Below are 26,461 nucleotides of genomic sequence, written 5' to 3' on the forward strand. Positions count from 1 at the left end.
AGATTCAGATATGGCTAACCATAAGTCATAGTCACTCTTCTCAAGGGGTGTTAAGCAAAACAATATAAAAGTAAGAAAGTCAGAAAGACCTCACAACCAGATAAATATGCAGCTCCATTTCATGCAATCTCAACCCATCTCACTGTGTGGGTGAAAAAACAATGAAACAAAAACATCTGATGTTTCTCTCCCTCTCTGCTCTTTACATCTCCCTCACCTTTTAATATTTAGCTCCTTCTCTCCGAGTGCTCCTGCGTCTCTCATCAACCTTTGTTGGTTATTCACAGTTTTACTTTCATTTAAATTGCTATAGATAGGAGGCAGCAATAACACGGGCTACTGTCATTTCACACAGGAGTGATTTGAATTTTGATTTCAACCACTGTCTCTTCCTCCTTCCTCTCTCTCACACATACAGTATATACACAAATCAATTCTCATTTCACAGTTTCCTTTAATGGCATGGATGTTTGATGTACAGCAAATCAAGGAAATAAAGAAAGTCTTTAAGATCTCAGTGCTGTTTGATTTGACAAAACCTTATTTACTGGTGATAATGCGGACATGCCAATTTAGGGTTGAATGTCTTCCCATGGACACTTTGGCATGTTGACTGCAGGGACTCGGGATCAAACCATTGACCAATTGAATGTTATGCTGGGAACCACAGACGTCCAATAAAGAAGTCAGGCAGTAACTGGCCTTCCGTTATTCTGTGATCAAACTTGTTCCGTTTTTTTCCCCCATATCACCATAAGTGTCGAAAGTGAAAGTGTATGGTTACCTGTTTTTATTGGAGTTGTGCAGCCTGTCGACTACAGCTCTGCCTCTAAAAGCTCACTGTGGCTGCTCCTCACTCTTCCATTATTCCCGGCTATATTTCAAACTGGCAGAATATGCCCAAAATGGCCGTTGTGTTTTGTAGACTTTTTAAAATGTTCTACGGTTGATATGTATATATTTACTGACCATGTTTATCTTTTAATTCATTCCTTTGTATTTTTTTTATATTTTGTTATATCATTAACTCATGTGTAATGCCTGTTGACATGCAGCTGTGGCAACAACATTTCCCAATGTGGGATGAATAAACTAAATGTAATCTAATCCAATCTGATTTAATCAATCCAATCTGATTTAATCAATCACCAATGCTTTTAATGTGAAAACACAGCAGTTGCATTAGTAACTTAACTTAACTTCTAACTTTACTTTTCCGTAATGTCTCCATAGACTCTTAGTTCACAATTCTTAAAATGTCACATTATTACTCTTCTTCCATTGGTATGCCTTTCGCTTCATAACCATGGTGTTTCACAATGAATATAGACCGCACAGACATTTGTTTAAATGCATTCACTGATGCGTCATAAGCAACATGTAGTCTGCATGTTAACCTCTTTGTTCTCTGTCTCTTTCACAGGGTCCCATAGAGAATGATGTTGTGATTCACGTGGCCCTGATCGCAGAAAGCCAGAGGTAATGTGTGCGTGCACATGTATATGTGTGTGTTTATAATGTGTTGCAGACCAGGTCTGAAGTGCTGTAATTATGGCGAGCTCTGATAGCTGGAGCTTGCCCTGACCTTTGCCATCATCTATCACTCTTCTCATTTTGCGCAGGATTTTCGTCTGAATATGGATGTGTGTGTACGCCTGGATACACGTGTGATAGCGTGGGTGTGTTAAACTGGTCAATTGACTATGTTAATCGCGTTAACCTGTAGCTTCAAATACTGATGCTGAAAAGGCCCAGAGGACTTGTTCATTGTCAGCTATAACAGCTATACAACAGACCTGATTTACATAAGTTTATACCCAAATCCAAAACCAATAGATGTTTTAACCTTCTATTGACACATTTATACTGTACCTTCAAGGAATAACAGAATCATAGAGGTGCATATTTACAAAAGGTAAATCTATACATATAGATTTAAAGATCAACAGCCTGAATGGTATAAAAGGCATGTTTATGCTCCAGGGAACAGGTGATGTAAATATGACAACAACTACATGTACAGCTCTGCATCTGCACCCAATTGAGAAGCTCATTAATCATCAAGGTAAAGATGGATGGTCACAAGCCATCAAACAAGTCTGTGCTGCTTGAAGGTTTGTGCCAGGGGGGTCATACTTTAAATTCACCCAACAGCAAATTGACAGACTGGTGGAGAGGATGCCAACACATACAAAGCTGTGATTGTAAATCAGGATTATTCCCCCAGATATTAGTTTCTAAACTCTTCTGAAGTATTCTAAGGTCTGAATCAACTTAAAATTACAATATTTTGTATTGATATTTGCTAGAATTGTTGTCAGTAGATTAAATAATAAAACAAAATGTTAATCTTACTCAAGCAAATACCTATACAAAGTACAATTACAGTTTCAGTGGTCTTAATTATTAGCGACTGTATTGTATTGAATTATGACGATGCTATTGTAATTGTGTGTCTTTATGTGTTTGTGTAGACTTCAGGTGTTTTTAAACACCTATGGCATTCAGACCCAGACGCCCCAGCAGGTGGAGCCCATCCAGATCTGGCCTCAGAAAGAATTGGTCAAGGTAACACACATTAGGCACACATTGGTCCGTCACCAAGTTTACAAACCCCATCCTGCTTAGGTTTTTTGTAGTACAAAGTGTAACCCAATATAAGTATGTATTAAGCTAATGATATGCTAATTATTAGCCTTGGGCATAAGATAAGGTCATGCTTCCACTCAACCAAACAACAAATGGTGTTTGTTGACCGTTATCCCATTCCTTACATTTTGCTCTTGTGGTTTTGGTTTTGAAAGTATACAAAAAAACCTCAATCCTCTTTATATAAAGAACAGCATCTGTTCAACCCCATGCGCACAACACTTCAGCATGTGAAGAAATCCGGAGCCTGAAAGACCCGCTGTGCCTACATACGGTTGCTTAGATATGATTCCATGTTAGAGTCTTTTCGATGGCAATTGAAACATCCCTGATTGAAGAACATTTTGCAGTGCACAATTAGCTGCAGTGCTGTCTTAAACTGTAAAAAATAACATTTATAGTCAGTCCTGCTAACTTCAAAGCATCAGATGGAAATTTGAGGGGCGGAAACTGTGAATTACTATTGATGCCGCTCCACCTGCACAACTACACAAATCAATATTACAGTCAGCCAGATTACAATTCAGCAGTTAGTTGTCAATATCACAGCACAACTTGGCTCTGTGAGTCCATCTGCTTGTCAGTCCAAGATTTCCTGCTCTGAAGGTTTTCTAGTCGATTGGCCTGTCAATCACAACAAGGCTGCGGTTGAAGGGATTGATCAGTCCAACGGTGATTCTTCATGTTGATTGATCAGCATAATTGTAGAGCTGTCAATGGGTCACTCCGACAAATTGGAGACGCATAGAGCTGAGCCACTTCCACATTTGTTCTGAAAAAGGTGCGTTAGACAGCCCTGTGATAGATTACAGACTTCAGAATGGTTTTGATTGGAATCACTTCCATCAATTCTGTAACTTTTTTTCACTTTTACTTTGCTTTGAGGTGAACTCAGGCATGTTTAGATGCTGGGATTGAAGAGGATATAACATGTTTACTACTGTTGGATGTAATCCCAGTAACTTTCAAAGAATTCAGAGAAACAGCTGCTTTCAGATCTTTGAAAATACAGGATGGTTTCTAAATGAGCCTGTTTCATCATCGTGATACTTACCATATGAAAGATCAGCATACAAACGTAATGACTATTTATTGTTCAACAAACAATTCCTACCTATTCTTTATATTGATGTGTTGCTGCTTGTCTTTTCTTTACTTGCAGAACAAAAGGGATAGGATTCAAAAAACTTTCATAAAATCAGACTCCGCCTGAGAATCTGCTCCTCTTTACAACGAAATCCTTAAAAATTCTAAATTTGACTATCAAATGAATACTTGAAATCTCAGTTCAGTGAAGAAAAAATATATATTTTTACCAGGAAAGTATTACTGTCAGTCATGTGTGGGTCTAACTATTTCAATGAGACCCAAAACACAAGTTTAAAATTCTTTGAGATCCGCAGTGGCAATTTCCTTTAGAGAAAGGTATGGTAGAGACATTCAATCTATCAGTCACAACCCACAATGCATCATGAACAACCCAGCATAAGATCCATACTTCCTAAAATATCATGAATCATTGAAAAACAACATGCAATGACATCTGGCATCATAGTTTGTTTGAAAAAGCAATTCTAGTTGGAACAAAAGACAATCTCAATGTATTTATGTCCCCTTTGTTGAGAATAAACCTCCACTCCGATGAAAGGATCTAGAACACAACAAAGGATGTTGAGGTCCAAACAATTGCCTTTCAGATGACCCCCACTTTATACAGTTGATGAAAGAAGTGAAGTGTAGCAATAGCAATCATCAGGCACATACATTTTTTTGCTTATCCTCTTGGATATTGCCCAAAAACTAACCTTTGCTGAATTGCTTCCCCTGGCTTACATGGTGCAGGGGCAATGGGATGATGCCTGCCTCAATTATCATGCCTTAGTCAAAGCCAAATTAATTTGGAGTAAAAGGATCACACCAGTTCAGAAATTTATCTAGTACTGGGCAATGGTATTGCACACAATTGCAGAGTAATAATTAGAGTCGAGAGGAACTGAAATTTAATTTATTTAAATTTTTTAGCCACTTTAGATCACATAGCAGGTCATTTTGTTTCAAACAAAATGTATTTTGACTTGTTTTTATGTATCAAGATCCAATATCTTTTCACAACATCAATTTTGTTTATATCATGCATACATTCATCGATAAGGACACGTCTTTTTTCCATCCAGGTTTAGAGTTGACCACCGACGTACGTCATGGGGGTATAAAGTGAACATCTCCAGCCCTTTATAACCAATGTTGAAGTTACAGTATATCCCGTCTACTCCGGCTTGGGAAAAAAACAACATGGGCCACTACATTGAATTAATTTACTGTTTATCAGGCCCAAAGTATTAGTTAACTACCCCTCTCCGCGGTTACTCTCCATCACTTCCTGCCGCTTACACACAATTTCACTGGGTGGTGTAGCAGTCAGTGCAAGTGCAAGCCATGCTGCAAAACTTTACAGCCGTTTGAGGCAAGCGGAATATTTAATATAACCTGGCAGTTTTTAAAAGTTTGTATAAATACTACAAGTACTACAACAAGTACTTATTTTATAATATGTGTTGTTTGCTAATTTACTGTTCTTCAATCCATGGTGAATAATTATTAAAATATTAGTTACTGCATAACTTTGGTTGTGAGTCATATTCAAAAAGTGTTATTTCATTTGGAAAAATATGCACTATGAAGGGACTGTAGCTATCAAATTCATAGTTCTTGAGATGGAAACCTCTGAAGCTGCATCGATGCTTTCGTAATGCGGAAATGGGCGTGGTCAAATCCAAACTGGGAGGACACATCTTAGTTGATACATTATTGCTCTGGCATGGACAGAATCATGGACATCACATCTGGTTGGTGTCTTGATTTTAAATAAAAGTGTCCGGAACTTACTCCCTTTTGAACATTTTATGAAGAACATGTCCAACTGTAGCTGCTATTCCCACCCTGCCCACTCTGCGTCTTTCATCCTGAGCGGATAACACCATTCGTACTGTCATATCTGTGACACCCTGGCACTACCTCCTTCCCAACTTCTGTTTCACTTCCATCACATCTCTCACTCACACCCTGCTTTCTCCTCTAGATAATGTCTCTCATCTGCATGTGTGTTGTTTGAAGTCTACTATCGCCCCATGTTCCATCTCTCCACTGGCATATCCATCACTCAAACGCTGGTCTCCTGCCTAGCCTCTGTCCCTCATCTGTCATGTCTGTTATGAAGCGTCTATTCTCCTCGCCACCCTCTATAAACAAACAATTTCTCGCATCGTATCATCTCTCCGGGTTCTGTTCTTTATTTTTCTCCAGGCCTTACCTTCTGTCCTTCTATACTGCTACACCCGTCATATCCACTTCTCTAACCCCGTTCTCCCCCTCTGGGCCTTGCTTCCTGCCCCGCCCCCATTATGTCCGTTACAGCTCACAACTTGCTCCTCCAGGTATATCGTCTGCCTTTGAACTGTCATACCTGTTACCTTTCCCTCGCCTCCCCTCTGCCTCTTTCTGTGCTGAGCCTCTCAGATGGAAATGCAATTGTGATGCAGAGCGGGAGCCGTGCTGAATATTAAATCCCGAGCCCAGCCATTTCTTCCTTGACAGAATCTGTTTATCTCGGAGTCTCCACCATCTCCAAGTGCTGCAGGCTGCTCTTGTCCACCTCACCTCATCCCCCGCAGCCGTTTGATTGTGTTGACAACAGCTGCTTGACGAGGGAGAAAGTGACAATTACATTTTACAATGTGTTATTTCCACGCGCACACCATAACGCTTATCCCTTTGCAAATCACTTCTTTGCCTCAAAAAAGCCTTCCTTTTAGCTGTTTTCTCCCCCTGTTTTTATATCTGATAGCCAATGTGGGAATCTTTGTATATGACATTTTGTTTGCTAAAGACTCTCATGCATCATCCCGAAGAGACACTCTGAAAAGATGATTAAGGGAAATTCCCGGAATTTTTCAACCTTGCTTGAATCATTTTGACCGATGGCAAAAATGACAATATTAAGAGATTAGGAAAATGGATGGCAGTACAAAAACCTTTCTTGCTAGAGGGTGATTGGATGAGCCATCTGTCAATCAAACTCTTGCTGAAGCCAGTTTGGAGGCGGGGGGAAATATATTTTCCAAAAAGCCTTCAGTGCAATCTTTGTTTTTCCGTTAATGGAAACATATTCTCGTGTTCTGATCATCCATTACACACTTTTTGGAAGTCCCCTTTGTTGTTTTGAACGAAAAATGGCCTCTTTGTGTCGATTCACACAACTGCTTCTGATGCTGTTGCTTGCTCTTCACAGGACTCTGATACAACTCTGGTTATGACAATATTATAAAAATGATAAGTTAAGTCCACCAGAAGCTAAGATGGTGCTTTAGCAGGAAGAGTTAGTCAAATCATGTTCATCCTTTTCAGTTCAAAATGCCTTTTATAATAACAATCCTCCACCACAGTTCAGCAAGGATGTGCTGTCAAACAGAATCCTGTACCTAAAAGATTGGAACTTTTGGAAGACAACCCTAACCCATTTTGATTTGGTGGGAGAAACTACTGAAGGCCTAAGCTTCACCTGATGCTTAGACTTTGGATTTATCCCTATGTTCAAGTCGCTCTCATAGAGGATTGCTTCACGGAGATTCACTGATTCAATCAGCTTGTACAGTATCATTTTGAGAAGTTGTTGCATTCTAAGTCTCTCTGGATGACAGCATGTTCTGTAAAAGTAATTCTGTTTTGCAGTTTTTGTGACAGGACAGTTACATTTACACCATTTGGGGCAGCGACCCAGCAGCGATAAAAAATTTGAAGTAACCTGCTGCTGTCTGAACTCCCATCAAACTGAAGATTGTCCCTGTGAAAGTTGTGTAGAGTCTCTCAGTAAGTAGCTATATATTCTCACACTGCAGAAGTGTAAAATACAGTTTTTATTATCTCTGCACCCTGTCAGGCTTTCTGTTTGTGCTGCGTTCAGTGGAAATGTGAGGGAAAGAAAGGATGCTTTGATTGGCTTCCTTCGTGTTCTCGTTCTTCATTGGTATTCTGCACACAGGAAGTGTGGGGTGCAGAGGTTTTCCCGACCTCCCATGGCTTTTCTCCTCTGGGACTCATTCTCGCCTGTTAGGTCAGGGCTTTGCAATGTAACTTAATCCTCCGTTAACATCTCCCTTTCGTTACAGAAAGACAGTATTTTCTCTTCTTTCAGTGTAATTTCTTGTAATTGGCCAAACCCTTGTGTCCTGTTCTGTTCAGCTCAGGCTTTTCAAAACATAGAGGAAGTACACTGGAGTAGCAGAGCACCACCTATTGGCGGTCATCGACGATTGCACATGGTTTGAGGCGTTAGAATGCGGCATGGTGGGCTTGATAGGCACATTTCCTGCAGTGACACATGATGTGTGGGAGTGCTGATGCTGTTTTATGATGGCACAGATTAGGAGGTATTAAAATTAAAAAATGTAAAGCCAGTCACAAAGGGAATGAGTGCTCTGGTTTCACACTAAGCCAAACACATCAGAACATGTATTTCAAACAATGCAAACGCTTCAATTCACACATAAACAGTGAATTGTGTAGAGTGTCACGCCACAGCCGAGAAATCAATGTCCATCTTCTTTCTCTTTGCATCTTTGACTCGTGCATTTGACAGCAGGCATCACAGCAGTAAGAAGCTTTTATCTGGAAACTGATAGGATTGAGCTCCATCTCTGAATGCTTTTTAAAGATGATTGAGGGAGAGTGCCTTGACCCTTTCCTCTGCTTTGTATCGACGACTGGGGAGCCCTTTGATGAATCAACTGTGTAATAGTTGAGAAAAACAGCCATAGATTTCTATTTATCTGTATTTCTGGGTAATTTGGCATTGGTTTTGATAATGTGCAAACATAAAACGAAGGGGTTGATAAGAGTTAGGTTTAGGGTTAGAGCTAAACCAGCCTGAAAAATATAAATTGAACATAGGGGTATTATATTTTTCCCAGCTTGACTGACAGTGCGGAATTTCAGTCCACTAATTAAGTGTGAATCTTGACCTCTGCTACTGGGAGCCCATCTTCCTCAGCCAAACCCTGTTGGAGTTGAGCATTAATATCAAACTCTCTCCTAGCTGCTGCTGATGCTAACATTTTTCAGCTCGTAAAGTGGCTTAATACCTGAGCGCTGACATGACTCAGGATTTCCCAGTAGCCTTGAGACATGACTTCTGACTTGAGTACACTACAGAACATCTTGCTGCTGTAGAGCTGGGGGGGATGTACATATTATTCATTGATCAGGTACAACCCACAATGGTTATCACTATGTTCTGTTCCTAGGGTTCAATGCAAACAGGTTCCTACATAATTCTAAATTATTACACAAACTGAACCTACTAAAATGTTTTAATATTTATTCTATAAACTTCTGTTTATTAACTTGGCTTGCCATACAGTACATGTTCTTTAATGAAAATACAAACTTATTTCTTTAAAGTCCGTAAAATAAAATGAAGTAAACATGAAAGAAACAGAAGATATCAATTAAAAACTTAAATAATAATGTGTTTAAAAAAATAAAACAATAAATATACAAATGTAAATCATTTTTTAAAAAGCAGGAAAAAATTATGATATATATATATATATATATATATATAATGAATTATATTGAGATAACAGCTGATTAGAAGACAGATACTTCGTAAAAAGATGTTGTACCATTCCAGAGCTAATGTTCTGTTGCTTTTGTTTAGTCGGTCCAGATATGTTTGAGCATTTATTTCTTAATGTAAGTGATTGGTAATGGCTTTTTTTAAGAAGAAATAGCAAAATAACAAAGGGAGGTAGACGCTTAAAATGGAATTTTAGTTTTGAATATGAATTCAGCCAGCGTAGACACATCAAGAAAAAGACCCAGAACTTATAGGGGTAGGTTTCCATTTGTAACGGTAAGCTATAAGCTGCAGGCAGGTGATTTTAAATTATAGACTTAGAAACATACAGTGAACATTTGATCTAGGGAAAACATTGCTGAGACCATTAAATCCCTTAAAATGTCTCCGTAATGTTTCATATTATGCACATATGGAGCTGGGGAACAAAGAGCCCCAGGAGCATAACAACATAAATACACTCTCAAAATCACCTACTCAGGCTCAACATAATGGACTTCTTCTTGTTTCTTTCCTCCTCTTCAGAAGCCTTTTCTTTTTCTTGTAGGAATGAAACACATTTGAAAATACAAACATAACAGCATTTAAATCAAGCCAGTGTACTGCCTGTCCAAGCATATGTTTTTATAGTAAGGATCCAACACTTTAACCAATAAGACAAGGAAGTCATGTTTTCATGGGCTGAGGTCATTACTTTTTCAGCAGATCTGAATCAACGAGCAGATACACAAATTATGCTTCTATGATCTAAACTTTGCATTTTATCACTGTTTGAAATCTGCTCGGAAGATAAAGTCAGCAGGAGATTTGTTTGGAGGCATTTTCAACAAACTCACCCTTACCCTTACAGATAAGCCAAATGAATGGAGAATGGACACCCATGCACCATTGTTTAAAAATGTACATTTATGATAAATCTACCTCTATTTTTTGTAAACTGCATATATGTCACAATAGAAGGAAATTAGAAAGGCAACTTAGCGAGATGGGACCTGGTAAAATGTCAATTAGCATTTGTTAATATTTATGATGAATTTGGGTTTTGTAGCACACAGCATATGCTAAGAGGCTTACTTGGAAAGTATCAAACAGCATGCAGTCATTTATGTATCTAACAAGGGCTCAGCTAGGTCTCTTCTTAGTGTCTTTTCTTATGGGCCTGTGCATCTCAGTGCAACAGTGTTATCTTTTCCAGTACCCATGGGTGTGCTTGGGTCCACTAAGCATGCAGCTGATGGCAGCTCAGGGACCTTTCATTATCGCCACGTCTCATAACTTTACACAGAGTTAATATCAGTGGGTGGTGCTGCCATATGGTGGTAATTTCCGCTCGTATTGGTTGCAACAACAGCAATGTCTCAGTGGATCATTTGCTTCGGGGACTTTCATTATGATATGGACGCTGATATTTTGGGTACACTAGAAGGTGATGCCCATATCTATAACACATTATAAATATACTTACAATGTGTTAAGATCTATTTAAAAGCACTATTTAATGATGGTTGGACGCATTATTCATAGGGCTTTACATGAAAGCCAGAGGTCAACCATGTTAGAATGACTTATGAGTATCTTCATTTGTCCTAATTGCAGTTCACTCACTGACATGGTTTTCTTCAAATAACCTCCTGCTGTAGTGACCAGCAATTATGAGGTATTATAATAATAGATCTTACATGCTTTATTATTTGATACCCAGAATGTAACTCATGATAAGTCGGTTTATTATGTGTTATAGACATGGAATTATCATGGATATTCTTAAAAGTACTCTAATGATGTTAGAAGCACTCTTTGAAATTCAAAATGCTCTATCATCACACATATTAAAACATTTTACAAACACCTTTTACATCACAAACCATTACTTGTGACTCACTGACATTTTTTCTTTGAAGGAATTAGTCTTTATATTTTCTTTTTTCATTATCCTTGGAAAACAATGTCCAGAAGTGGCCAATAATTATGAAGTATTATAGTACTTGACCTTATATTCTAAGTCTTAAAAAAATGCTTTATAATGTGTTTTTGTTAAAAATCATTATGCAAGTGCTGATAACTGTAGATTTATAGTGCAGTAAGCAGAATATAATGCGTTATAAGTGTGTTTTAATTTACCTATAGACATAACAAGTGTTACTTATATTTTTAATCCCAAAAGAATGTGCTATGATTATTATATATTGAAAGCATTATGCATGGATATGAGATCTTATAACTTTAATTGTGCTGTGCAATAAGCCATTTATAACACATGTTTATAATACAATATAGACATAGGTGAGATAGAAAGTGTTACTGATGTTTTAAATTTCATAGGAAATTGTAAAGATACACATTAAGATTACAGTTTTCTTTAAATTCAGAAATGTTAGTACTAGATTATGCTTGCTCACAAGTGCATTGTGTGTGTGAATACTATATGTGTGTCTTTCTGCAGGCGTACCGTTTCCTTGCCATCAATAAGAAGCTGGGCTTGAGTGGGCGTCCAGATAGGCCGGTGGGCTGCATCGGGACCTGCAAGGTATATGGATTTTCAAAATGCATATACAAACATGTGCACAAAGGGTACATGCACACGCATATTTGCAATCTCTGCTGCACAGGTCATGCTTGACCACTAACAAGTCTCCCACATGTAAACATTTCCAATAGTTTATGAGAAGACAACTGTGGTGGCCGACAGGGGCAAATGCTTTTCAACGACTAGAAACACTTTCATTAGTTTGATTGGCTTATTTTAACAATGTGATCACATGATTCTTTCCGACATTGCAGATCTGCTGTAAGCTAGCTAGCTAACATAACTTGTCTATCATTTCAAATATATTGACAAAATACGTACAATTATGAACAAGACTTAGTCGGCCAACAGTGACAGTTGGCCAACTTTATAATCCCCAAATGTCAACAAGCACTTCGGTCCGAGCTGTGTGTATCCCTGTTTATTGTCCCCGCTTCAGCATTTCATATTCAAAGTCTGAATAGTGAAGATGTTTCTTTCATTTGCATGTGTTCTGGCTCATTTGTGTTTTTATATTTGCATCGTTTCCTCAAACTGCGTCGCGTTTTCTCCAAATGGAATGGTTTTGGGCCTTTGTAGCGCGTCTGCACGTTTCGGCCACCGTAGCCAACAGCTCAAAAACTTAAAGAAATGAAGAAAAGAAAAACCAAAAAGTTTTTATCTTAATCTACACATTAGTTAAGCTGAATAGATTTAACTTTTTCTCTGGATTTATTGCATTTAGAATAAAGTGTCCATGGAATTGTGTGTGCACTAATGTCTCTTGCTAATGTTGTTTGCAGTTTCTCTATAATGGAGGTCACCAAATAAGTCGAGCCACAGCAGTAGTTTTTTCAAACAAAGGCACTGTCTAAAAAATGAATTATGGCTCCCTACGCCATGCTAAGACAATATTATAATGGGACATTTATGGGGAAGATGGCAGATTGCCAGAGGGCGTTATCATCATCAGTGTCTGTATGTGTGCCGCTGCAACAATCTGTATGTGTGAAAAGGGTTTCTACCAGTTCTGTACTATGTGCTATGTGTGTGTTTTCAGCAGTGGTAGTGTAGCTCTTGTGTGTCTGCTCTATTTGAGGATTGATGGCTTGTGTTATACACTGCCCAAAATAATGTATACGTGGCTACTTGTGAGCCATCCGTCTTCTAATGCAATACGTTGTGTGTGTGTGTGTGTGTGTGTGTGTGTGTGTGTGTGTGTGTGTGTGTGTGTGTGTGTGTGTGTGTGTGTTTTCGCCTCCCTCCAGATTTATCGTATCCTGGGCAAGACGGTGGTGTGCTACCCAATAGTGTTTGATCTGAGTGACTTTTACTTGTCCCAAGATGTTATGCTGCTGATTGATGACATTAAGGTAAGCCCAGGTCACACTTATTTATCGTTGCCATGACTCCAGAGCTTATTATGTGCTCCGAGGAACTTTAATAACAAGGATATATTCAGCCTTTCTACTCCTTAGAATTGCAACCTGACATTTATGAAAAGACTGAAAATAAGCCGATATGGTTTGATCGCGTATCTATTTTATATATACCCATAGAAAAGGTAAATATACTTTATGATCATATCTTAACTTTGATTTAGACATCTAAGCTTTTTTTTTTACAGTGAAGAGGTGCTGCAACACAGTCAATATGAGAAGAGTAAAGACCTTTTTGAACATTAAAGCATGGAGACACGTCACAGTAGAGGCACAAGATAACAGTAAATATGAACATGAACATTAGCATGATAGAGCCCTTTTTATATAACAAATATGTACATTTAAGAACCTGCATATTTGTTTAATACACGTCTAATATAACTCCCTGATCCTGATTCCCGTGGTTCAACCCCTGATTGTATGATGTATATATGTACATAGTGTAGTTAAGATAAATAAGCTAGCTCCTTTCTCTGTTGTTTGATCAGTTCCCATTTCTGTGCAAAGTGTAGTTATGCTTGATCCCTTTAGGTGAGCTTAAACTGATGCAGCAAAGGTTATAAAATGTGGGGTAAATCAGAAAAAATACATCATTTAGATCGAAACACATTTAAAGTCTCAGAAAATAATTTACAGTATGTTGGTCATTACTGCTGACTGTGAAATAAATAAATCTTAAAATCAGAATATGCATTACAAATACAATTCCTATAAATGAAGATACACAATATACATTGTAAAACATGATAAAGATACAGGACAATGTACATTATTTCTTCTTCGTAATCAAAAACATATAATTCCAAACTTTGATGACTTTGACAGATGAGGAGGTTTTATTCAGAAACAGTGGAAGCTGCGATCTTTAGAACGGTACGATGTTAGCCTATGCCTATCTGATATGCCAACGTCTGTGTGTGTCTGTGTTTGACTGTGTGTGTCTGTGTGTTTGTGTCGGCAGAACGCCCTGCAGTTCATCAAACAGTGCTGGAAGATGCAGGGACGTCCTCTCTTTCTGGTCCTCATCCGTGAAGATAACATCAAGTAATATACACTTCAAAATAGATCTTGTATCCTGTTTTTCTCGTCCTCTTACAGCTTTCTTAAGTTATTCTTCTTCCACCTATCTCCCAACACACCATCCTCTGTCTCTCTCTTTCCATCTGATACTGACAACAAAATGCAATGACTCTAACAATAAGGCAATTTGGTTATTGTTCTTAAATCCAAAGTTTTTCTTCCCCCCCATGTGCACTATTTATCTTCATAGCAGGGAGGTGCAATTGTATTTGCTTGCTGATTGGGCGATAATGTTTCTCATTTATATCACTATAGCCTGGCTGGTGGGCTGATTACGGCAGTATTGACCATTATCCAGAAAGCCATATTTTAAATGTGTTACAAGCACTTAAACAGCCACACTGCAGTATATGGAATGAGTCAACGGGCTCTCAAAGAACAAACTCAATAGTCATTATTTTGCTATTGATCGGGAGGATGACCTGTATAGGAGGCGACAGCTGAGCAAATAAAGCTATGAGGGTCTGGGTAAAATGTGCTGGTTTATCGAGAGAGATTTCAGCTGGAACTCCTCTCTACTGATGATTTGTTTTATACACGTGTTGTGTTCTGTATATGGAATATAATTGTTAGCTCAGATGTTTTCCTCTCAATGGGACAGATTTAGTGTTCTGTGCCCTCTTGGAAATGAGTCATTCTGTTTCACCAGGGGAAGCCGCTTCAACCCGGTCCTGGACATGCTGGCTTCGTTCAAGAAAGGCGAAATTGGAGGGGTCAAAGTTCATGTGGACAGACTTCAGGTGTGTGGATTCAGTTAAATGTGTTTATCTTATTTCTTTTTTTAGGATTATATACACAGTAAAAAAAGAAGCATGTGCATAGTTGCATACAGTATACCCTGAGATATAAAAACTTAAACATTTACATTTTATCCCCAATAAGTACCAAATAATATTTGTAATTTTTTAATTAACTTTTTTTTAAATTAACTCTCTTGCATCAATTGTTTAATACTAATTAAAAGAAATGTAGAAAAAGAATAATCATTACTTTAATAATCATAATAGTATTATTATAAGTAATGGTTGTATTTAAAATATATATAAAATATAATAATAATATGTATTATTATTATTATTATTATTATTATTACACTGTTGCTATTTTCTTTCAAACTGATTTAAACATCATTTTGTTATATCTAAGTATTTACCACTTTTACTTCTTGTCTACATCAGTTGCTTAAATGACCCTTTATTATTACAGATGCTATGACTTCTTTCTTGTATTGTTTTGTTGTTTTGGTAATGGTTAGCCACACTGTATTTGAGGAGGCAAATTGCAAGGAATTCCCTCATTGGATTATTTCATGCGTTAACAGTCAGTAGTTAGTTAATGGTGACACACAAGAAGTATTCCATTATAACACATTTTTTAAAATAATAGCGTATCTTATACATGCCACACTATCCAAGTGATCAATTAAATTGATGAAATACATATACAAAATATAATAGCAATTCAATACTTTGTTTGGAGTCTCTTTTACCTTTTTCATGGTTAGACTGAAGTATAAAAATGGTAGATATTACAATTCCAATCAACACAGGTGGATAACTGAATCAATGTTACCATTCCTCTTATTGGAGCTTTTTTTAAAGATGGCTGTCTTGGGGAAAACAACCACCTGTTCTTCTGTCGTCTCTGGCTTTTACAGCAAACTACGGAATAAACAATTGCCTAATATTACACATGTTCAATAAATGGTTTTGTGGGGCTTCATCTCCTGGTTTCAAGAAGGTTGTCCATCCCTTAATCTTAAATGTTTTCCTTCTTTCAATATCAGTGCCATTGTTTGTCTATGTTCTGACCTTGGTCTGACGGATTCAATTTGGAAGGCATACTGTTTTGGGAAAGGTGAAAGTAAATTGATCCCGTAAGGTTAAAAGAAGGAGATGGAAACTATTGGGTTAAGCTTTTTGTGGCTTGCCAAGAATATGGAAGGACTTCAGGGGACAACAACAAATTAAATGGTGAATTAATAGATTAGAGATCTATCCCTACAGGGTAACATTTGGCCTGTGGAGATGACTGCAGAGAAGCCCCAGTGCCAATGTGCATTACTGAATCCATTTACATCGCTGGGTTATTACGCATTTGTGGTATGAGGGCATGAATTATATATGCATAGGGAGTCACAGATGCTATGAAACCAGCCTACTTGGTTCAGCAGTATAACTAATTAATTAATGGGAAGCTGTCAGACAGGTCTCAAGTTCACTGTATTCTCAAAGGTGGGAAGAACTTAAAATGAATCATGAATCACATCTTGAAACAAAGCACAGCAAAAACTTTAAAGGAAGATTCACATTAAAATGGGTCTTATTTGCTAGCTTTTGCTTTCACAGCCACTGGAAGGGCCATAAAATAACAACAACATATGTGTTTGAAGCTGCTATTGTCAATATTTAATAATTAACAATGTAGTAGGTATGGGAGACAAGCAGTGATTTGTAGCTGACAGAATTGCTACTGCCAACATTCATGAGCTGAAAACACAACTTGAAATGCTCAAAGTTCTAGGACAAAAAAATGTATAGCACCTTGACTCAACAACACCCTGGCATCACCCTCTCAACATTACTCCTTAGAACACAGCCATATCTAAGGCATATCGCTAGTTTATCATTTATTTGTCTCTAAATGGTACCAAAATTTACAAATTGAACATCATGCTGTTTTGAAGAATATATTAAACTAGTCATTGAGACCATAAACACATAAATTCAATGTTTACTCACCTGATAATCCAAGTGAGAATTAGGGAAATTCTGTCATGGACTTTATACTATCTGACTAAGATTGTTACGAGGAGTTGAACACGCCCAGAACCAATTAATAGAAAGACGATTGAAGCCTCTAACTTTAAACATAGAGGAGCATATAGCAGTTTAAAGAGCCACATTTCTCCTGGTGGAGACCAAAAACTGAGCTACAAACGGAGTGTTTATTAGAAATACATTCATCAGGCAGAACCGAACAAAACTCAGAATGAATGATATTGTTTCTCTGTATCTCCTGAATGAGCAACTAATTGTTAACGAGTCCACTTAACCTAAACCCTATCCCTAACCCTTGTCTTGTCCACAAGAGTCAAAAATAAATTAATTTCGGTTGAACCGGAGTACCGTTTTAGCATTGCTTACACATACTTTGTGTCGCTGGATGTCTTGTACATGTCATATCTGAAGATGTTGAACTCATTGGAAAGTTTTCAGCGGGATTCATTCATTCAAAATTAGTCCTTAAAAAAGTTTACTGCACATAGCTCTCAGTTTTGGACTGTATTGGTATTGCAGGATTTCAACACATCCAAGCAAAGAAATTAAAATTAGGCCAAGGTAGATTAGAATTATTTTCACATTGATAACTTTTACTGCTTTATCAAACTTATAACAAGGTTTCTAGCCATATATTGCCTCCCACTGCGACTTGGTGTTCAGCAGAGACTTCCTTATATCCTCCTTTTTTCCCTCTGAAAAGTTATTCCTCGCCTTAGCCTATTTGCTATTCACTTCACAGCTAACTCCTACAGCTTTGAAACACTTCATCACAGACCTCATTGTTATGGGGAGCAGTATTTCTATTCTCCTACGCCTCTTATATTTGTTTTCGACTTCAGTTGGAATGGCTAATATCACATTTAGAACCAAGGAGCAAGTCAGCTTGAACTGCACTCTTTGCTCCTACACGGCTACATATGATTTTGAAATACTAAAACTTTTCCTTTTAGACACTAACTTGTCACTGCTGAACATATTTGTTCATTTGAAACAGTGAACTGAGTTAAAGTTACTTTTAAAGGTAGCTTTTTGTCACAAAGTGCACTATTTAAACAGGTGTGTTTTACACTGACTCTTTTGACAAAAATCATCTCGGGGATTTATAGCTGTGGGTTATCACCCTCTGGGTTTTTCTCTCCAATATCAGTATGATTACCTTCTACAAGTCTTTGAATTTGTTTTTGTTGGTATTGTTACGACTGAGAAAACGGGATTGAACTCAAATGCACGACTCACACCTGTTTTAACAAAAAAGACGTTTATTCAAACCAAAGATCCATTATGATGGACAAAAAACAGCATCAACACAAAATCACTCTTAAAGAGGAAAAAACACTGGGAACAAAAGCGACTAAATCACGACGTTGCTCAAAGCTCTGAGGCGTATTCGTGGCTTAATGACACCGGTAGAAATTCACCATGAACAAACACGAACTGGCACAGGACAAAGGGCGACGAGGACAATAAATACACCAGGTAATGGGGAACAGGTGGAAACAATCAGGGGCGGGGCGAACAATCACAGGAGAGGGATTCTGAAACGAGAGGGAAGGTTAATTCAAAAAGTCACAAGACCAAAACACTTAAATAAACTTAACATAATTTCCGAGATATGACAGGTATATTACTTGGCAGAGTCATGTAGAGAATTCATTATTAATGAATTTCCACTTCTGCCCTTACCTTGTCTTTCTTTTTCTGTACATGCAGAAGGTATTTGACCTTAGGGTTTGTCTGTTTTTCTCAGGCTCTCTCATCAGCTGTGTAAAGACATGACCCCATACCTACTTCTAAAGGAGGCTGCAAACATTCTCCTCACCCCCTTCAAAATTGTCTGAATTGAACTGAATATTGTATGTATCAGAGAGTTAACCTAATCTGAACAAGGTATTCTGGATCCTACTTCTCTGCAATACACGCAACTGGTCATGTCTTTCTAGTGGAATGTTTGACTACCATCTCTCTGTGGGCAGAACCTCAAAGTTGGTTTGGGCAGAGGCTGTGTCACTGTGTTGTCTTAGCTTTGTCTATTCTCCGCCCATAACTTCTCCTTTGTACTCGTTGTGTTTTGGTTCTTTGCTCCTAGAATTTCATCACGGTGTAAATATATATATAATAATAATCCCTTTCCAAAGAATTGAATGTGTCCTTTTTTCTCTTTGACCTTTTAGACCCTGATATCTGGAGCTGTGGTGGAGCAGTTGGACTTCCTGCGTGTCAACGAGGCAGAGTAAGACCCTCCTCTTGTCAGTTTATCAAAAAAAGCTTCCATTACATGGTCGAAGAAGGGATCAAGTCATGCATGTTTCTAAATTGGTTTTTGATGAGTTTAGGATCAATAAATCAATTCAATCGGTTGATCAATTGATAGGTAAATGGAAAAAGCAGTACAACAACTACATATGAATCTTCTGTCTGTATACTAAAACTGTGTCTGTGTGTGTGTGCATAGGATCCCAGAGTTTAGGAGCTTTGAGGAGCTGGAGCTGCCAAAACACTCCAAAGTGAAGAGACAGATGAGCACACCCAACGTGTCAGACCTGGAGCAGCAGCCGGAGATCAACGTGGAGGAGTGGCTGCAGAAGCCAACCAATGAGATCATCCAGAAGTTCCATGTGAGTTTATTAGCTTTAATGGGCAGTTTCTATTACATTTATTTTAACTGTTGTGCTTCCATAATGACACAAAATAGCTCTATAAATCCTTCATGTATAAGAAAAATGTCCATGTGTAAATTGTAGGAGGTGTTCCCTGAGCTTGGCACTGTGCCTGTAATATATTGCAATAAATACACTTCAGGTATTTACTTTCACGGGCCATCAGGTCCTTGTCACTGCTAAGTCGTAGTGACAGGTGAAAATAAGTGTCCTGCAACTTGATGCGTATGAGGGGAGACTGCTGCCATCCCCAGGTAAACAGTGTGAGTTACTGTGGTAAGGGCAGCAGCCTGGGGATCTCTCCATTTGAAACTGCTAACAGTCAAACATGCAGCAGTCGCAGCAGAAACAGCTAAATCTAACTCCAGAATGATGATTTACTGTGTATTCATTATAAATAATTTACTGAAAATACACTGCCCGGCCAAAAAAAAGTTCACAAGCCTGTTGGGGGGCAGTGCTATGATCTGGGGTTGCTGCAGTTGGTCTGGTCTAGGTTCAGCAACGTGATGTGCCCAAAGAATGAGGTCAGCTGACTACCTGAATATACTGAACGACCAGGTTATTCCATCAATGGATGTTTTCTTCCCTGATGGCACGGGCATGTTCCAAGATGACAATGCCAGGATCCATCGGGCTGAAATTGTGAAAGAGTGGTTCAGGGAGCATGAGACATCATTTTGACACATGGATTGGCCACCACAGAGTCCAGACCTGAACCCGATTGAGAATCTTTGGGATGTGCTGGAGAAGACTTTGCGCAGTGGTCCGAATCTCCCGTCATCAACACAAGATCTTGGCGAAAAATTGATGTAAGACAGAAATAAATGTTGTGACATTGCAGAAGCTTGTGGAGACGATGCCACAGCGAATGCGTGCCGCAATCAAAGCTAAAGGCGTTCCAACCAATATTAGTGTGGGACTTTTTTTTGGCCAGGCAGTGTATATCTCAATACCAAGGATTTATTTTAAAAAGGGGTAAACAAGGCTCAAGTACACCTGCCTCCTCATCTCAGAAAAAAAGTGAATGGTTTGTTTTTTATTTGTGCAAAAGATACCCCCCCCCCCCCCCTTGTTGATTCATTTACATTGCCAATGCTGATTTGGCTTAATGTCTCCCATTTCTTTATAACATTTGAAAATAATTTTGCCTCAAGGTGAGGTTTTGTCCGTTCAAGTCTTGTTACAATTAACTGCTCTTCAATCCGGCTTCGTACCTGAATATTACCTCCACCTACACCTCCTGCAGTTAACATATGTTTGGTTCCATGAGGAATTCAGGATAGTCGTAGTAATATTAGCAGGAGTATCAGATGAAAGAGAAGTAGTTTAAAAAGATTGACAGAACCGTTGAAAAACGTGTCATTTTAGGAATCTAATCTGTGCCTGGTACAAAGTTGCTAAAATTGAGCCCTTCGTCGTGGTTTCACAAACAAGTCTGAACTTTGGTTAGCATATGAAGCACAGTGAGACGCACAAAAAAGTCTATTGGAGGAAAATCGTAAACCCAACAGGAAGTAAGCCATTTAAAATGTTATGTGCAATTTCTGGACTACTGAAAAAAAGCACAGTTATGTCAGACTGTTGTGTTTTTTTAGGTTCCATCACACAAATAGTTTTGGAGTGAACACTCCAGAGTTCCTTTTCTTAGTCTTTGTTTAATTATCTAATTATGTTAGCACCAGTATGAAGTAATAAATGTAATAATATAAAAACTTTATCAAAAATTTCAAGCAAATAATAAATAATTAACCCCAATCTTGTATGACAAGCTATAATGCTTTATTTTTTGTTTCATGCACAAGGATGCTGTTATCAACACAGTTATTATTCCCGCAATTGCAGAAAATAATTTGTTATAACAATAAAAGTTTCATTACGGCTTATTAGTGTCTTTATGGTAGATAACGGGTCTCTTCTCCCCATGTGTGTGTGTCATTTCTCAGGACAGCGACTGCTTGGCAAGTCAGGCTCAACTTGCAAGCATCATTTTGAGGAGAGAAGGTCCGGCATTCCTTGCAAAAGATGGTAAGAAAACACACAAAAACACACACACACACACACACACACACACACACACACACACACACACACACACACACACACACACACACACACACACACACACACACACACACACACACACACACACACACACACACAAGCAATGTGGGATATACTGGCCCAACACTGAAGATTAATTGGGGAGATTTGCGGTACGTTTCCCCCTCTCGAAAATCGTGAAAAGTGTTTCAAACCAGATATCTGCTCAACTGATCCTGTAGTGTAAGGGATTAACAGACCTATTCTATATTTTACTGGCTTGACTTTTCCCAATTTTGATGTTTACAACTGAAACCCTGTAGTTTGAAAGGAACAGCTATGTAATATTGACCAGACACGTGCAAAAGCAAATGAGAGCGAGCTTTCAGGTAATCCTCACTCCTTGTTAGCTTGCAGCAGTAGCTTTGAAAAATAAGTAGAACATGTAAGTATTTCCAACTCATCTTGAGCAAGTGCTGAAAAAATGTATAGGCCATGTTGAAGTAGTATTATAAGCCCTGACCCTTTTTTTCTCCCTTATTCAGTCCAAAGTTTGTAGTGTTTCTTTAAGATCCCAAGTCTCTGGAAAAGCTGTTATGGAATAATGAATATAAATACAATAATGGGCGATGCATTTACATATACAGTAACTACATGTTGTTTGAAAATATTTTTTATGTCTGAACACAAACATTTTTCTGCTTCCAGAGAACCTGACGGATGAACTTGAGAGACTCTACAGAAGAGCTGGCAGCAGAAAGCTTTGGTCTGATATTCTCACACACATACACAAATTGCCCTCCTGTCTGTCGTTTAAATTAATGTTTCATTGCCATTAGTCCAGTCCTTCTGGAGTCCAAATACATAGAGGAAAACCGCAGTGTCCAGATCTAATAAGAACATGACAGTAGGGAAGCGTTCAGGACTAATGATGCCCTCTAAGATGGTGAAATCCAGCACAGTCAGTATTTTATTAAGTTAAAATAATCAAACAGGGTTTGCTGTTTATTTTGTTTTGGGTTCACTTAACCACAATAACTAACTTTTATCTGTTGTTTTTCTGTCTGACATCCTCACAAAATCTTGTCTTATGTTAACACTTGAATCTGGCCAAACTGTAGGCTGGTAGTGCGCCATGCTGCTGCCATTACCAAGAAGTTTGCCAGCTCTATAGCTCCTCACATCACCACAATACTGGTGCATGGGAAACAGGTAATGTCCAGGAATAGATGGACTGAAGACTCTGCATGTTTACTCCCGGTTAGCTGGCTAGCTAGCTGTCTAGCTTGAGATCTGTGTGAGGGTCAGCCGTTCCTACTTTGTGATTTGTCAGATCCAACCAACCCAACTAACAGAGCTTAACAGAGACAGAAAGAAGAATATTCTACAGGCTTCTTGATTTTGGGATTTTTAACTGAACTATTTCAAGAAGGCTTTAATTTCTTTAAGTTAATGACTTAACTGAAATAAAGACGTAAGCTAAATGTGTAAGCTTAAATTTTGTTGAATGGCTGGATAAAATAATCAAAGCAATTTGTAAATTTATAGAATACATCCCAAAAAATTATGAGAACCATAACAAAAAACAGCTGACTGAAGTGAATTGTGTAAAACTAAGGCTAATCAAATATTCTGCAGTGATGTAATGCAGTTGCAAGCTAGTAGGCCTATGTTAGCACCTTGCTCAATTTTTACATGCTAAAGCTATTACTAGCACAATCAGGGCTAGCACTCACACGGTCATGAGATTGGAGAAGCTAGCAGCCAGGCACATTGCCTCAGATGTGTAGGCCTACATGAGCTTTTAGTTGGTGTTTGCTTTCTCTCCATTAACCATCACAGAGGCTGGACTGTCCTTTCTGTTCTGTCCTATGGCAGCATATTTTGCAGACATTAGTTAAACATTAATCCATATTTCTGTTCTAGCAATTCATTTTGTTTGTTGTGTAGGCCTACTGCTGGCCTAACTTAACTACAATTGACCAAATGGTTTATTTTTCAGTCGTGGACTGTGATTTCTGTGTTCATGGTTTGATTCCAATTTTTGCCAGTATAACATTACACTACATTAATTTCCTTTTTCTGATGACAACCTTTGCATTGTATGCACTTAAGTAATGAATATAATTTTAGCTAAAGGACATTTGATTATTCCATAAAGTGAATACAAAAGCCTTGAGGCTGATATCCAACTTGCTGGAAAATAGCATCGATACTCAGTTCAATTTACTTTCTCATTTACCTAACATGGGCAAGGAAGTGAAGCTTGAAATAGGTTCCCCAACAAAGCATCAGTAGATTGACACCACTCCATGCCTTCTAAACATTAAGGCTTGCTGCATTTCTATTCATCGTGCTCAAGATGTGCCTCTGGTATTTCTCAGGTTTGAGCACTGAATAAACACACACACCCACACACACACACACACACACACACACACACACACACACACACACACACACACACACACACACACACACACACACACACACACACACACACACACACACACACACACACACACACACACACAGAACAAGAGCAGTATAAAATAGCCTATAATAAGAAGAGGTTGTGTTGCACTCAATGTATTCATGAACCCATTAATTAAATGATAACATGTGTTCACTGCTTCTGTGAGGATGGCTTCAACTCCATGTGTGTCTATGGGCTACCATCTGAAGACTATGTGTGTTCATGTGCTGCTTTGTCCCTCATAGGATCCTGCAGACCAGAGGAGGCAGTTTGAAGGCTGTAGTAGTGACTCTTGCAAATAATGAACTGCAATTAGTGAACATTAAAATATATTATAAGAAGCAAGCTATTTATTTGGGCATTCAATAACTTAAACAAATTCTTTAATTAGTATTAAGACTAACACAATTATCTCTCAATATGGTTTCATTTAAAAAACCTAGAAATCATTTGCAGGTTGTGTTTCCAATTTTATTCTGATGTGTTGAACTGCTACAATGAGAAAAGGAAGCAGGCTTTTTATCTTAGTAAAATGTTAAAGTTTTTCTAAAGACTTTCATTTAAATGTGAGTAATCGTTTCTTGTTTGGCCACTGCACTCATTGTACTGACAAGTCACGTTATGAGGTACACCTAGCAAGTACTGGTTTTTACAGAACTGCCTAAATTGTTCGAAGTATAGATAACCCAGGTTCTGGAAACATTGTTCATAGATTTAGGTCCGCAATGACACAATTCTATCACATAGTTGCTGCAGAGCTGTCCATTATCAGATCTCCAGTTTTGAACACATCCCAAGGCGCCCTTTGGATGGAGATCTGGTGACATTTAAATGAAAGGATTTTATTGTCATGTTCAAGAAACCTGTTTAAGGTTATTTGAGCTTTGTGCCATTGCTGCGCATCCTGCTGAAAGTAGCCATTTGACTGTGGCATTTAAACAATCCTCAACCAGTATTTTATTGTTATTAACACCAAATTTAGACCCTTCCATCTGAATGTCAAAGCAGTAATCGAGACTATTCAGACCAGGCAACCTTTTTTCCAACTATCTGTGTCCATTTTCGAGTGCCCTCCAATTCCAATTGTAGCCTCAGTTTCCTCTTGTTATCTTATAGGAGGGGCACCCGGTGTGGTCTTCTCCTGCTTTACCCTAACAACGTGTTGCGGGTTCAGAGACCCTAACCCTAACCCTCAGCTTGAAAACCAGTCTGGTTATTGTCCTCTGGCCTCTGCCATCAACCAGGGTTTTTTTTCGCTGAGAATTACTGAAGATTTTTTCTTTTTCTTAACACCTCTGGATTCCAGCCCCAACCCGAGCCTCTGCATTGAATGTATCTTTGGGGAAGTTACTTGCCCTCATATTGTTCCTGTAGTCATTTAATATGAGTAAAATAATGCACTATTTGCTTTAAGTTGCTGACACTCGATTAGCTGATTGGACAAGCAGTCCAAGTGTACCGAATGAAGTGGCCAGGGAGTCGTTTTTTCTAACATACTCCATATTTATAAGATAATTGATCAAACTTAAAATGAAAAATTAAACTCTCAAATATAATCTCTACTGAAGCTGCTATAAAGTAAAGTTAATCCAAAGCCCTAGCTGTTCCTTGTTGTCTGTCATGATGAAAAGAGTGTTCTTGTTTCTTTTCGCCCACTAGGTCTGTTGTCCGTCTTGCTGCCAGTCTCTTAACTAAGCTAGTGGACAGCCTTGCCCCCAGTATTACTAGTGTTTTAGTGCATGGCAAGCAGGTAAGCCTAAGTAATTGAATCCCTTTCGTACAAATGATTTTGGGTTCTGATGGGGAAATGGCATGATGGGACAATGATTTTAATGTTCACTGATTAATTAGAAGAAGAGAAATTGGTAATATCATAAGCTTTTCATGCTGTCATCCAATGGGAATTACTCAAGCTAGCTGCACACTCACATCCGTCATCACAGCTCACCTCCATCTTGTGTGTGTAATTGTAGCAAGGCTGCAGTGTGACCAGCACAGAATCCTAATATGCACCATTTCCACGTGTCTAGACGCACTCAATAAGCCGACTGAGATATTGTGACCCGGGAATTTGTGCGACGCCACTCCCTCGCGCTGGATCAGAGCGGGTGCATCATTTCCTGTCAAGTGTTACTCAGAGATTAGCCTCCACTCCAGAGTGTCAGTTATCTTGCCTTATTTTTACCCTTCT

At 38.4% G+C, this 26,461-nt stretch overlaps 1 protein-coding gene across 3 annotated transcripts in view; it reads left to right on the forward strand.

The window, feature by feature from the left end:
* phkb (phosphorylase kinase, beta) overlaps positions 1 to 26,461 on the forward strand; it is a 106,255-nt gene that overhangs the window by 72,755 nt on the left and 7,039 nt on the right. For 2 of the 3 annotated variants that reach the window (XM_063881302.1, XM_063881304.1), the window contains 11 exons: positions 1,424 to 1,479; positions 2,475 to 2,568; positions 11,727 to 11,810; positions 13,058 to 13,162; positions 14,193 to 14,275; positions 14,961 to 15,051; positions 19,266 to 19,324; positions 19,547 to 19,709; positions 21,698 to 21,779; positions 22,503 to 22,560; positions 25,930 to 26,020. In XM_063881302.1, the coding sequence (XP_063737372.1) occupies positions 1,424 to 1,479; positions 2,475 to 2,568; positions 11,727 to 11,810; positions 13,058 to 13,162; positions 14,193 to 14,275; positions 14,961 to 15,051; positions 19,266 to 19,324; positions 19,547 to 19,709; positions 21,698 to 21,779; positions 22,503 to 22,560; positions 25,930 to 26,020 (966 nt within the window). Of the gene's footprint in view, positions 1 to 1,423; positions 1,480 to 2,474; positions 2,569 to 11,726; positions 11,811 to 13,057; positions 13,163 to 14,192; positions 14,276 to 14,960; positions 15,052 to 19,265; positions 19,325 to 19,546; positions 19,710 to 21,697; positions 21,780 to 22,502; positions 22,561 to 22,915; positions 23,007 to 25,929; positions 26,021 to 26,461 lie in introns of all 3 variants that reach the window. The other variant, XM_063881303.1, reaches the window with a different exon arrangement.

This window comes from Eleginops maclovinus, chromosome 4 (genome assembly GCF_036324505.1).
Source record: "Eleginops maclovinus isolate JMC-PN-2008 ecotype Puerto Natales chromosome 4, JC_Emac_rtc_rv5, whole genome shotgun sequence".
Lineage (NCBI taxonomy): Eukaryota > Metazoa > Chordata > Actinopteri > Perciformes > Eleginopidae > Eleginops > Eleginops maclovinus.